The 14032-nt window shown below is 35.2% G+C and overlaps 1 protein-coding gene across 1 annotated transcript in view; it reads right to left on the reverse strand.

The window, feature by feature from the left end:
• Window positions 1-7758, reverse strand: part of LOC142349068 (rabankyrin-5-like) — a 110889-nt gene extending 103131 nt beyond the window's left edge. The window contains exons 1-3 of the mRNA XM_075400481.1: window positions 7450-7758; window positions 6795-7105; window positions 6261-6509 (exon numbers count right to left, since the gene is read on the reverse strand). Coding sequence (XP_075256596.1) covers window positions 6261-6509; window positions 6795-7105; window positions 7450-7607 — 718 coding nt within the window. The 5' untranslated portion in view covers window positions 7608-7758. The remainder of the gene's footprint in view (window positions 1-6260; window positions 6510-6794; window positions 7106-7449) is intronic.
• Window positions 7759-14032: the final 6274 nt, after the last annotated feature.

The following is a 14032-nucleotide window of genomic DNA, read 5'->3' on the forward strand; positions in this document are numbered from 1 at the left end:
TTTGCCGTCTTGTTCGTTTTGCTGTCTTGTTCTGTTTTGCTGTCCTGTTTTTTTAGCTGTCTTGTTTTGTTTTGCTTTCTTGTTTTGTTTAGCTGTCTTGTTTTGTTCTGCTGTCTTGTTTTGTTTTACTGTCTTGTTTTGCTGTCTTGTTTTGTTTTGCTGTCTTGTTTCCTTTTGCTGTCTTGTTTCGTTTTGCTGTCTTATTTTGTATTGCTGTCTTGTTTCGTTTTGAGTTGCTCTCTTGTTTTGTTTTGCTGTTTCATTTTGTTTTGCTTTGTGGTTTTGTTTTGGTGTCTTGTTTCTTTGGAGAGAGCGTTTTGAGCCAGGTTTCTTTTAAACCTAGTGCTGTGCTCATTTCTCCTATAGTCATTTTCTGTAACTCCGCCACTGCCGGTCCCAAGCCCGGAAAGAAATAGGAGGAGGGTTTAAAAACAGATGATACGGGAAAATTTCAAAAAGTCAGTTAATTAACTTGACTATAAGACCGTTCCGACAGATGTTATCAATGTAATGCTTTTCGTTTTATTTTGTTTTGTAGAAAACTTTGAGCCAGGTTTTTTACCTAGTGCTCTGCTCACTTCTCCCATAATTTTTTTCTGTAACTACGCCACTGCCTGTCCCAAGCCCGGAATGAAAGAGAAGGGTGAAAAAAGATCATACTGGAAACTCTCGAAAAGTCAGTTTTCTCAACTTGACTTGAGACTTTTCCTACAGAAGTTAGCCGGCTCTTCTGAATGGAACCAAACTAGGTATGTAGTGTCCCCTGTGTAAGTAGGATGTACAGCTAAAAGAGTATTTGCTATAGCTTGCATAGGAAAAAAGTTAATTATTCATACGGAAATTTGCGAATTTCGCGATTAGCGAATTTTAAAAATAGGTTTTTTTCATTGGGTCAAGAAGTTGTTCAAAGTGAACTAAATTGATATCCCAGACTACCAGTACTATTTAAGTTGTAATGCAAAAAGAATATTCCGCCTGACTATCCTAGAAAAAGAGTTCGTATTTCAATCGGAATATTTCAATATCGACTTATTCGCTTATTATTAGCTTTTTCTATTTTCAAAAATATAGAAATTTTATCGGGTCAAGGAGTTGTTCAAATCAATCCAAACTCGGTATGGAGTATCCCCTGTGTAATTAGAGCGTAAAACAACAAGATTTTTTTGGTAAAGCTTGCCTAGTAAAAAAGTTACGTTCGCATTCGGAAATTTGCGTTGTTTGCGAATAACTAATTTTAAAAATACGTCTTTTTAAGCGGATCAAGGAGTTGTCCAAATGGAACCAAACTTGGTATCAAGTATCCCATGGGTAACTAGATTGTAAAACAAAAAGAATTTTTGGTATAGCTTGCCTAGGAAAAAAGTTAGTTTTTCATACGGAAATTTCGACTTATTCGCTTATTCTATTTTTAAAAATATAGAAATTTTATCGGATCAAGGAGTTGTCCAAATCGAACCAAACTAGGTATCGAGTATCCCATGGGTAACTAGATTGTAAAACAAAAAGAATTTTTGGTATAGCTTGCCTAGGAAAAAAGTTAGTTTTTCATACGGAAATTTGCGAATTTCGCAAATAACGAATTCTAAAAATAGGTCTTTTTCATCGGGTCAAGGAGTTGTTCAAAGTGAACCAAACTTGTTATCGAGTATCCCATGGGTAACTAGATTGTAAAACAAAAAGAATTTTTGGTATAGCTTGCCTAGGAAAAAAGTTAGTTTTTCATACGGAAATTTCGACTTATTCTCTTATTCTATTTTTAAAAATGTAGAAGTTTTATCGGATCAAGGAGTTGTCCAAATGGAACCAAATTAGGTATCGAGTATCCCATGGGTAACTAGATTGTAAAACAAAAAGAATTTTTGGTATAGCTTGCCTAGGAAAAAAGTTTGTTTTTCATACGGAAATTTGCTATTGTTTCGAATAACTTGAAATTATTGAATTTTAAAAATAGGTCTTTTTCATCGGGTCAAGGAGTTGTCCAATTCGAACCAAACTCGGTATCGAGTATCCCATGGGTAACTAGATTGTAAAACAAAAAGAATTTTTGGTATAGCTTGCCTAGAAAAAAAGTTAGTTTTTCATACGGAAATTTCGACTTATTCGCTTATTCTATTTTTAAAAATATAGAAATTTTATCGGATCAAGGAGTTGTCCAAATCGAACCAAACTAGGTATCGAGTATCCCATGCGTAACTGGATTGTAAAACAAAAAGAATTTTTGGAATAGCTTGCCTAGGAAAAAAGTTAGTTTTTCGTACGGAAATTTGCGATTTTTTCAAATAAGTAATTTTAAATGTCTTTTTGATTAGGTCTTAGAGTTGTCCAAAGTGAACCAGACTCGGTATAGAGTATCCCCTGTGTACCTAGAGACTTAGAGAAAAAGAATTTTTGGTATAGCTTGCCTAGGAAAAAAGTTAGTATTTCATATGAAGATTTCATATTATTTCCGACTAATTTTGAATAAGTATTTTTTTAAATAAGTCTTTTTCGTTGGGTCAAGGAGTTGTCCAAATCAAATTAAACTCGGCATGGAATATCCCCTGTGTAGGTAGAGTGTAGGACGTAAAGATTTTTTGCTATATGTTGCCTAGGAAAAAAGTTAGTATTTCATACGCAAATTTTTGAATTTCCCGAGTAACGAATTTTAAAAATAGGTCTTCTTCGGGTCAAGGAGTTGTTCAAATCGATCCAAACTTGGTGTGGAGTATCCCCTGCGTAGTTAGAGTGTAAGAGAAAAATAGTTTTTGCTATAGCTTGTGTAGGAAAAAAGTTAGTTTTTCGTACGTATTTCCGATTAATTCGAATAATTAAATTTAAATAATTTTCAAAAATAGGTCTTTTTTATTGGGTCAAGGAGTTGTCCAAATCAAACCAAACTCGGCATGGAATATCCCCTGTGTAGGTAGAGTGTAGGAGATAAAGATTTTTTGCTATATGTTGCCTAGGAAAAAAGTTCGTATTTCATACGGAAATTTTTGAATTTCTAGAATAACGAATTTTAAAAATAGGTCTTTTTTTCGGGTCAAGGAGTTGTTCAAATCGATCCAAACTTGGTGTGGAGTATCCCCTGCGTAGGTAGAGTGTAAGAGAAAAATAGTTTTTGCTATAGCTTGTGTAGGAAAAAAGTTAGTTTTTCGTACGTAAAATTCCGATTAATTCGAATAATTAAATTTAAATAATTTTCAAAAATAGGTCTTTTTCATTGGGTCAAGGAGTTGTCCAAATCAAACCAAACTCGGCATGGAATATCCCCTGTGTAGGTAGAGTGTAGGACGTAAAGATTTTTTGCTATATGTTGCCTAGGAAAAAAGTTAGTATTTCATACGGAAATTTTTGAATTTCTCGAATGACGAATTTTAAAAATAGGTCCTTTTCTTCGGGTCAAGGAGTTGTCCAAATCAAACCAAACTCGGTATGGAATGTCCCCTGTGTAGGTAGAGTGTAGGACGACATGAATTTTCGCTATAGGTTACCTAGGAAAAAAAGTTAGTATTTCATACGGAAATTTGCGATTAATTCTTATATTTTAATGTTAAAATGTATATTTGATTGGGTGCTTTATTTTGTTTAATTTTGTTTTATTTTGGAGAGAGCTTTTTGAGCCAGTTAATTTTACCTGGTGTTATGCTCAGTTCTCCTATAATTGTTTAATGTAACTCCGCCACTGCCGGTCCCAAGCCCGGAATGAAAAAGGAGGGTGAGAGAAAAAATCATACTGGAAAAAAATCAAAGTCGGTTTTTTTAAATTGACTTGAGATTGTTTTCCGACATATAATTGCTTTCTTGTTCTTAACATCCATTTTCAGCTCCAACAGTCGCCCCCAGCAGCCAGGTAATAAAAAAATATGGATTCAAATTCTTGCAAGAATCTTGCAAGTCGGATTCAAAATCTTGCAAGTTGGATTCAAAACTTGCAAGAATCTTGCAAGAAGTATGTATTCTCTTGCAAGATAGCTTGCAAGATTCTTGCAAGTTTTTAAATTTTTTAATCACTAGGGTCTGGCAGAATAAAGAACTGTTCTGTGTTTGCTTCAATTTGACCATATGTTATTTTTCAAACAAAGGTGATTCTCGAAAAAAATGAAGACCACTTTTAACGATCTGACAGCAGCTAGGTGACCCACGAGAAAACAATTCGAAACGTCCAATTGCCATTATTACTTTTTCGATTTAATGCAAAAAGGATAAGAACCCCTGTGTTTGGATAAAAAGCAGTTTTTAGTAATTTTTGCAGTTTTACTTTTAGGAGAAGGTATATTAATAACGGAGAGCAGGATAAAAACTCAAAACGTGTTAAACTTTTATCAGGAGGAGCTCCGTAAAACGACCGAAGACAGCAAATAATAACATAACCGACTAACGCCCGTGTAATCGCTCTCAAACGACCGGCGAGCGGTTGTCTTCGTCAGTAGCTAGCTACGCTTTAGTGAGGCTAGCTTTAGCTCAATTGAGGGGGCGTGATGTGAGTGCAACAGGGGGGGGGGGGGGGGGGGGGGGGGTGTTCACCGGGGATTGATAGGGAGGGGGCAACGGTGGGGGAGGAGGGTCTTTGGCTGACCAGAGCCACGTCCTTACGGCCGGAACGATGTGCAGGAGTGGGTATTGAGAGAAAAGTGAGGGGGTGATGTGAGAGAGGGGTGAAGTGGGGGTAGGGGTGGGGGGTCAAACTCTAAAAACCGCCCTTCACACCATGAGTATACGTCTAAAACAATTTCAGCGAATCGCATACTTGGAGACTAGTAAGCTGGAAAGTCCGTACGAGAGCTTAATACCCTCTGGGCGCTACCTCTTATCTCGTTTTTGAGGACGAAGTCAACTGGGTCAGAGAAACAATCCGTCAAGCGAAAAATCCCATGAAAAGGAAAGATCACAGGACTAAAATAACTGCTTAACTCCGATTGGGATGGGAGCAATTAATTACTTTTCATTACGGCGTTTAAACTTGATTGACATGGTTGGAATTGTCAGAAAATAGTTGCAATTGCTTTGTAGACCCGTATTCTCAAAAAATTTACTCAAAAGAATGCGACATTCAAAACTGAGATAAGAAGTTTCTCTAACTATATCATATCATAACTTGACGTTGACTCCTTCAATTTGAAGTCCTCCTCGTTATTGAGTAAGCAAGATTAAATTAGGCGTGATGAAGACATTTTGGGAGTCACTTTGGAACAAAAGCGCTGACGAGAGAAAAAAACCAAGTGAAGTCAAATAAAAGCTCAATAATAACCCAGCGACTGTTATCGCAGCTGTTAAAAAGTAAGAACAAATGTTTTCCGAGCAACTGTTATGCCTTGCATTCTTTTTAGGAAAATTTGCATAACTTAACTAATTTTTCCTAAAGCAGCCTACGAAAAAAAATTCAATTAGAGCGAGAGATATCCCCAACACACCTCAAATTCAATTTAGAAAAACTCATTTAGAGTAAGGAGGTTAAAAAATATTCACGCGCACGGACAAAAAATTCACTCCAATAAGAATAGAATAGAAAGCACGCACAAAGTCAATGGGTTTCATAAACCAACAAAAAGCTAAATTTAACATATATCGCGTCAAAAACATTGATAATCAAATAAAAATCGAAAAATTGGCCACAGCTAGTTCGCTAATCTATTGCTTTTGCAGCTAAAAAACGATTTTTTCAACACAGAAACCGGGCAAAAAGTTATAAATTTATTCTTTTGCTTCGATATCAGATCGTGTTTTAACAATTTCCACTCCGTTCCATCAATTACTTCAGCTGTCTTTTTTAAAAATAAAAGTTGTTTAGTAATAGGCACAACCTGAAGAGCTTTTTTTCTCGTACGGTGCTCAAAATTGATGAATATAGTGTTCCTGAAGGCAATCACTATAATGGCCTATTTTTAGTGCACCTTTAAACCACATCGTTCGTACTTTATTTTTAAGAACGAAGTTTTTATCGCTCGCGAACTGAAAATGGCTTTGTATATACGCTATTGTTATTGGCGAGGCTTCCATTAAATTTACCTAACATTTTACGGGAGAAACCTAATTTTTTTTTACAAACTTCCCCAAAAATGAACTTCAAGAGCCCTGCAGTGAAATTCTACTCAGTAAGGACTCTCAGATGATAATACTTACACGTCGTTCACTATTAACACTCAGGGAGCTCAAAATTGACAGAACTTCCATCGTTACATGAAGTTGGAACAAAATTCCTCTCATCTCACGATGTGAGAACAAATAAAATGTTTTTGTCACTAAAGCAACTTAAGCAATTCCAGCAGTCGCGTGCTCACCTAGTGGTTCAAAGTCGTCATGTGAGAAATTGTCCCAGTGTGAAAACATGACTGATGAGCAATGTTGCTTCAGAGCTTCAGCAGAGCTTTGTACCGCCAACTGATACATTCTGATAACGTTTGAAGTGTCTACGAATGGAGCTAGCGACTGCTCTGTTAACTGCTTCAGTTCTGTCAAGTTGCATGAACTGGACACTCGCAGAAGTTCCATCAGGAATGATTCAGACTTCTGGTCTAATTGCAATGTATCTAAAATTGACAGACTGACTATAAACATCAGTAGCCTATTGTTGGCCTACTTTAAATAATTCTGACCATTTTCACATTAAAACCTTTGAAATAGAACCCACAATTTTAGTCAATCATGGAATTATATCAGTCCAAGCAGTTATATACCGAACACAATAAAATCGCAACTGTTTCTTTAGATAACAGTTGCACTCATCCAACCGAAATTACTGACAGTGTAGAATAGTTAAGCAGTTTAACTAATCGATTCAAATAATAAATTGACTTAATATCTGCCCAGCTTACCGGTATACATCCATCGAAGCATTGTGGACCCAATCTCATTGGAGGTGTCAGACATATCTACAACTCGGGATCCACCTTCTAACCCCTCCTCTTTCCCAAAAATTGACTCATTTTTATTCCAATTAAATCCACGAGCTTCTAGAACAAACGAGTGACAGGGAACTGTTTTCACATTTTCGTCTGGACTGCCGTTGTCATTGCGGAACAGCATCTGCATATCTGAGAACTTGTCACTGAATAGGAGGGTCTTGATGAAGGAGAGAATTTTTGCGGGGAAGTTCCCATCCATCAGCTGGTCGTCTGGCAAGTCACTGTAGGTTCAAAAGTTACGTAAAATGATAACCACTAAAAGTATCAAGAAAAATTTCACTTCATAATAGCGAAGGACAGGAGAAAAAAATGAATCCTAGCATGATTCCCAGTGGGAACAAAATTTTCCTAGTTTTTTTAAATTATATTATCCAAATAATAACGGCGATTCTGAGCTCACTGTGTTCACGGAAGTCAGATGAATAAATGTTACTTTCATAACTAACTATTCCTTACATTTTTAATATAAACCAGAACATCTTAAGAAGAAAATCAATTGGTGCAAATAAATTTCGCAGATAAATCTTAAATTCATTTGTAACGTGATGAATAATTATTTTCATACCTGCTGCCTTGTTTTGAGCACATCTTCAGTTTGTGTGTACGTTGCAGCTGTGCATGAGATGTGACCAGCTTATTATACTCCCCGGTCAGCAAATCAAGTCGCTTCTGTAACTTCTGGACCTCTAAGTAGGGATCACTAGCTTTGGCAGGCGACCCCATTATCAGCTTAATTTGTTCTGCAGTCCACAACACAAGCTGCTATTCTACAAATTGTTTGCCCTACAATTTCGCTAAGCTGCAATTAAGTTCATCACAGTCAATACAAACTGCTCTCAGACACACGCATGGTTAAATTTCAGCACATTTCACTCATCTAAAATTAGACGTTGAAATTACTCTAAGGATAACCGATTTCGTTCAAACGAGCATAGTATAAATGTAACTAGATACACGCAAAATTTCTTTTGGAGTAGACATTATCGGCGATAATCAAAGGGCCAACATTGTCCAGAATCTGCCAAATAGAAAATAGAACTCATTTACCTGTAGAAATTGCTTTTTTAAGAACACAGCTCAGTAAAAAAACGATCTTCAATTATGCCAAAAAAAAACCAAGAGGTTCTATTATAAAACACACCAGTAAAAATACGCTTCAAACAATAGAAAACATAGCGATGTTTAATTTTTTAATACAATTCTTGAGAACAAAAAAAAACAAAAAAAGATTGACATTAGGATCTTTTCTGTTTTTGACCCCCCCCCCCCAATGACACGTGTCATAGCATATTGTATGCATTTCATACAATTACAAATACAACTATCTATGCACAAACGGCATTTACAAATTAATTCTGCACTGAACTTTTGAAAGTAACACATTTACAGCAATTTACGGCAATTTATTGTGGCTAAACAGAAAAAGTACATATTTGAGGGGTGCAAACAGACTGGTTATATAGGACTGCGGGTGGGGGGGGGGGGGCAGAAAAGATCCGACATTTTTCCCAATGATGAACAACAAAAAAATGAAATTCCACATTTATACAATGCATAAATTTCTTCCAACCTTTCAGATATATTTGAGGGTTAGGAACTTCGCACCCGAATTTTTTGTTGCCCCAATTTTGGCCCACCAATTTTTTGTAGAGAAACAAAAAGTGTTTTAATAAAAAACTCAAACGCAATCGATCCATTAACCGTTTTCATTTTTTTCTCGTTTCTGGGGGAATAATCAAGGTTGATGTTTCAGAAGTTTTTTATTCTTTTCACAAATCGAAAAAGTTGCTTACAAATACTACTCCAGAATACACCACTGTTTTCACTAACGTCGGGGAAATAGCTCTCAAACGACTTCAGAGCAGTGGGCTTCGGTAGTAGCCAGCTTGGGGTTAGAAATGCATCGGGTGGGAGTGAGCAGAGTGGGAGTGGGGGTCAAGTGATGCGGGGGGGGGGGGGGGGGGGGAAGAGGGTTGTGGGAGGGCAGGACGAGAGGGGGTCTAAATTACCGAGTTCGAGTAGGGTGTAAGGGGGTTCGGGGTGGGTTGACTGAGGGGGTCACACTTTCAGGGCATGAACTACTCTTAACACCTTAAAACAATTTTGGTGAATCTAAGAGCTGTAAGAGAGCCGCTCGGCCACTTAATGCCCTCCGAGCGCTACCTGTTTGTCCCATTCTTGAGGACGAAAAGTCATATGGGTCAGTAAAAAATCGAATAAGCGAACAATTGCATAACAAAGACCATATGGATAATATGATTGCTACAAAGTTCGTTTGAGAGCAATTCAAAAAAATTAGATTCTCTAAACAAAAATGATAGAGATATCCAATGGCTATTCACAATCTACTAACTTTTCTCTCACAGTATGGCAGAAGGTCAAGAACTCCTTCAAGGCATAACTCAAAAGAGATAATACTCAAACTTCTGCAAATAGCTATAAATATTACATTAGACCGAAGATTACATTATTTAAACCTAATGTGCTCATCAAAGAAACCATTACTCTCCTAAAATTGATATTATTACAGTTTTTTTACTTTAGATCCGTAGAAACAAAAAGGTTTGGGGACATTCAACGATTAATTGTATTCAATAGCGGAACCAACTTCTTTAATTGAGATGTTTTGAATTAAAATTTGAAATTTCACCTATTTATATTTAATCCATGGAAATAAAAACCACTGAAAGCAAAAACAAGCGTATTTTTTACTTGAACCAGAAAACTGATTAGTTTCATGTTCTTTCTCAACTTTTCAAGATGTGAGATCCCTAATGCACATAAAATTATTGCAATCATCAGTGAAAACACTGCCTAATTACGTCGGACAAATTGCTAATGTCACGCGATAGGCGGGGGTTTGGCTGTCGTAGCAGCTAGCTGGTGTTTAGGGAGGGTACCATCAACCGGTTAATGTGAGGGAAGATTGTGAGGGATGGGGTGCAATATCACGGTGGGGTAAACCATGAACTAAAGTCTTCTCAACAGTTTCGGCGAAACATATAATTAGAGACTAGTAAGGTTCAAAGACAATTACTCAGCAACTTAAAGCCCTCGTGTTTTACCAATTTATCCAGCTTTACAAGAAAAAATGAATAATTCTATTTATCTCAGATAAAAAAATCGGTCGCACAAAACATTGCAAAACAGACGAGCATGCCTCTACATAATTGCTACAAACTTGACGGAAAGCAAAAAGAAATCTAATAATTAAGAAACGAATCTTATCCTAGCACCCTCATTTATGCTGAAATAGCTAAAGCTGGCCCAATATGGTTTGCTTCTAAGTTCCCACAAATCTTTGCGTTTACTGCAATATCATAAGTTTAAAGATAACAAGGAGGCTCGGTAATGTGCGTACGCACATAATGTTCCGACCCCGCTCATCCACATTCTTGATTTAATTGGCTAACAAATGATGAAGAGTTAGAAAAACCTTCAACAACATATATATCATTCAATAAACAACCAATGGAATACAATAATGCCATCCTAGAGGTCCTATGAACGTTGTTGATAATAGGACTGCCAGAGAGGACAATAAAACTTATCAAATCAAACAACAATAATTATTTACGACCAAAACTCGATTGCTGTGATAAATAAAATCATAACAAAATCAAACTCACATCAGATGAAACCTAAACGAAACAATTTAACCTATACTTCATAAGAAAAATAGGAGACCTAACCTCAATGCGACTGGTTATAAGGTCGACCAAAAAGAGCAAAGAGGTGGGAAGTTCAAAATACGTTTCCATTGTTGAAAACAATCAATTTTATCATTATTAAGGCCATCATATATCAGCTGAAATCCTTAAAGTATTCATTTATATCTCTATAGTAAGCAATTGAGACATATCATTATCCAATGTTGAATTGCGAGAAACTTCTAAGCCAATGTAACCTACGATTATTGTTATAAATAAGAAAGAAAATAAAAATCCTAAAAAATGTACAAATATAAAAAAAATCTCATGTATTTTATAAAATTTCGTAGTAACAGTAGTAACAAAGCCGATAAACAAATATTTGAAGCTAAAACCTTCATAGAGATCAAATTATAGTTCACTGGAAACGTGTTCTGACCTGTTTATAGACTGAGCTAAAAATCGACCAAAAAAAATAACTTTTTTCAAAAATGACGAAGCTCAAAAACCCAAATATATTTGGAAACAAATATTTTCAAGTCATAACAGACTTGAATATCCGAAAAACAGCGATGGATTAGATTGTAATACCTCCAAAAGCCAAAAGGGCCGGTTCAAAAAGAGACTAAGTCACGACTTCCCAAAAAAAAACAACAAATGTATAAAGAAGCCAAAACTTCAATTTTACGAGATCACACTATTCAAGGCACTATTATTCTAAAATCATACCCACACGAACTGCAAGTTGTTTTTTTATCTCCATCTCAACATCAAAAAACCTTCCTTATAAATGGATTAAGAGGAGATGACAAAAGAAACCCAAAAATTTAACAGTATAGAAATCTCGAAATCTTTTTGGTGAAATTAATGGTCGCAGCAATAGGTCACAACGTATAACTCAGCGAAAAACAAATTGAGATTTCAAATCAGTGAGATATAGTTACATGGTTACGAAAATGCAAGCAAACAGGATACAGTTGAAAAAAAAACTTACTTCAGTTTTACAGTCATTAAAACAAACAGCTACAACCTGAAATCTTTAACTAGGTTAGTGTATACGTCCTGAGAAAGCAATTGAGACCTACCCTTATCAGGTATATGGCGTACAACAAAAAAAGACAAAAGTAAGCAAAAAGAAAAAAAAATCAATATACATTTTGAGAGATAACTGTGTCCCACCCCAAAAAGCATGAACTATATAACTAAAACAATTAACATATCCAGATACGCTTTTTTCCCAACGCTGTGCATTTTCTCTACTATGCCTTACTTCAATTGGACTATTCAATAATATGATAATTTGACAAGGCAACAATATGAACTCAGAAAACATACAATTATGCTCAAAAATAAAAAAAAAACTTGAAAACGCGTAGTATAAAAAGAAAGAGACCAATAATTGAACATAAAACCATTACGAACATTAATTTATAACCCAAAGGAAATCGCTGTCTGCTTATTTCCTGGGAATGCGCCCGAAGTTGAAATAAGATAAAAAAAATTGGCAAAGTAAAAAATTAAGCGATATTTTCTTAAAACAATTCAAAGTTAAAACAGACATTAGATAACAATTGAAAGAATTGTCTGGATTCATTTAAAGCTTCAAAAAAACTGGATCTTTGACTGGGGACAATAAGCCATTGGACTACAAAAAAGATAATAAATGAAAGCAAAATTCAAGAAGTACATAAAAACTTTTTTACGAAAACAATTGGTCAGAGCCACAAAAACCATGAGCTTATTCTGAAAGCGTAATATAATCTCGTTGGTCCTTGTTTTTGTAAATAGTATCTATCATTCATTGAGCCCTGACCTGAATTTCTTGTAGGTAAAAAAAAAGTTTACAAAAAATCTTCACATAGCGGAAATGTTTTGAAAAAAATTTACGCCCCATTAAAATCTAAATAAACTCTTCTTATTAGGATCCATGGCAAAATCAAGATCAACTCACATGTTCTCGCGTGTCTAAAAAAATACTCAATTGTTCAAATGGTTGCAAAACAGATAAGATTTCAACAAAGTTTTTCAGTTTGTCCAAAAATAAAAATGCATCTTGTGTAATTATCGAGTTTTAATTTGCAAAACTGGCGAAATAATAATTCCAGAGGACTCTCAAAGCCACCAAATGTAGAACTAGCTTGTTTGACAGATTAAAAAGAATATGGCAGCAATCCTAGAGGGCCTAAGAACGTTGTTGATAAAAGGACTACCAGAGAGGACAATAAAACTTTTCAAACAACAATAATTATTTACGACCAAAACTCGATTGCTATGATAAATAAAATCATAACAAAATCAAACTCCAATCAGATGAAACTTTAAAAAAATTTAACCTATACTTCATAAGAAAAATAGGAGACCTGACCTCAATGCGACTGGTTATAAGGTCGACCAAAAAGAGCAAAGAGTTGGGATGTTCAAAATACGTTTCAATTTTTGAAAACAATCAATTTTACCATTATTAAGGCCATCAGATATCAACTGAAATCCTTAAAGTATTCATTTATATCTCTATAGTAAGCAATTGAGACAAGTCATTATCCAATGTTGAATTGCGAGAAAATTCTAAGCCAATGTAACCTACGATTATTGTTATAAATAAGAAAGAAAATAAAAATCCTATAAAATGTACAACTATAAAAAAAAATCTCAAGTATTTTATAAAATTTCGTAGTAACAGTAGTAACAAAGCCGAGAAACAAATATTTGAAGCTAAAACCTTCATAGAGATCAAATCATAGTTCACTGGAAACGTGTTCTGACCTGTGTTTATAGAGACTGAGCTACAAATCGACCAAAAAATAACTTTTTTCAAAAATGACGAAGCTCAAAAACCCAAATATGTTTTTGGAAACAAATATTTTCAAGTCATAACAGACTTGAATTTCCGACAAACAGCGATGGATTAGATTGTAATACCTCCGAAAGCCAAAAGGGCCGGTTCAAAAAGAGACTAAGTCACGACTTCCCAAAAAAAAACAGTAAATGTATAAAGAAGCCAAAACTTCAATTTTACGAGATCACACTATTCAAGGCACTATTATTTTAAGATCATACCCACACGAACTGTAAGTTGTTACTTTATCTCCATCTCAACATCAAAAAACCTTCCTTATAAATGGACTAAGAGGAGATAACAAAAAGAAACCCAAACATTTAACAGCATAGAAATCTCGAAAACTTTTTCGTGAAATTAATGGTGAAAGCAATAGGTCACAACGTATAAATAAGCGCAAAACAAATTGAGATTTCAAATCAGTGAGATATAGTTACATGGTTACGAAAATGAAAGCAAACAGGATACAGTTGAAAAAAAAACTTACTTCAGTTTTACAGTCATTAAAACGAACAGCTACAACCAGAAATCTTTAACTAGGTTAGGTTATACGTCCTGAGAAAGCAATTGAGACCTACCCTCATCAAGTATATGGCGTACAACAAAAAAAAAGGCAAACATAAGCAAAAAGAGAAAAAATCAATATACATTTTGAGAGATAA

The sequence above is a fragment of the Convolutriloba macropyga genome, chromosome 11 (genome assembly GCF_964194025.1).
Source record: "Convolutriloba macropyga chromosome 11, txConMacr16.3, whole genome shotgun sequence".
Taxonomy (NCBI): domain Eukaryota; kingdom Metazoa; phylum Xenacoelomorpha; order Acoela; family Convolutidae; genus Convolutriloba; species Convolutriloba macropyga.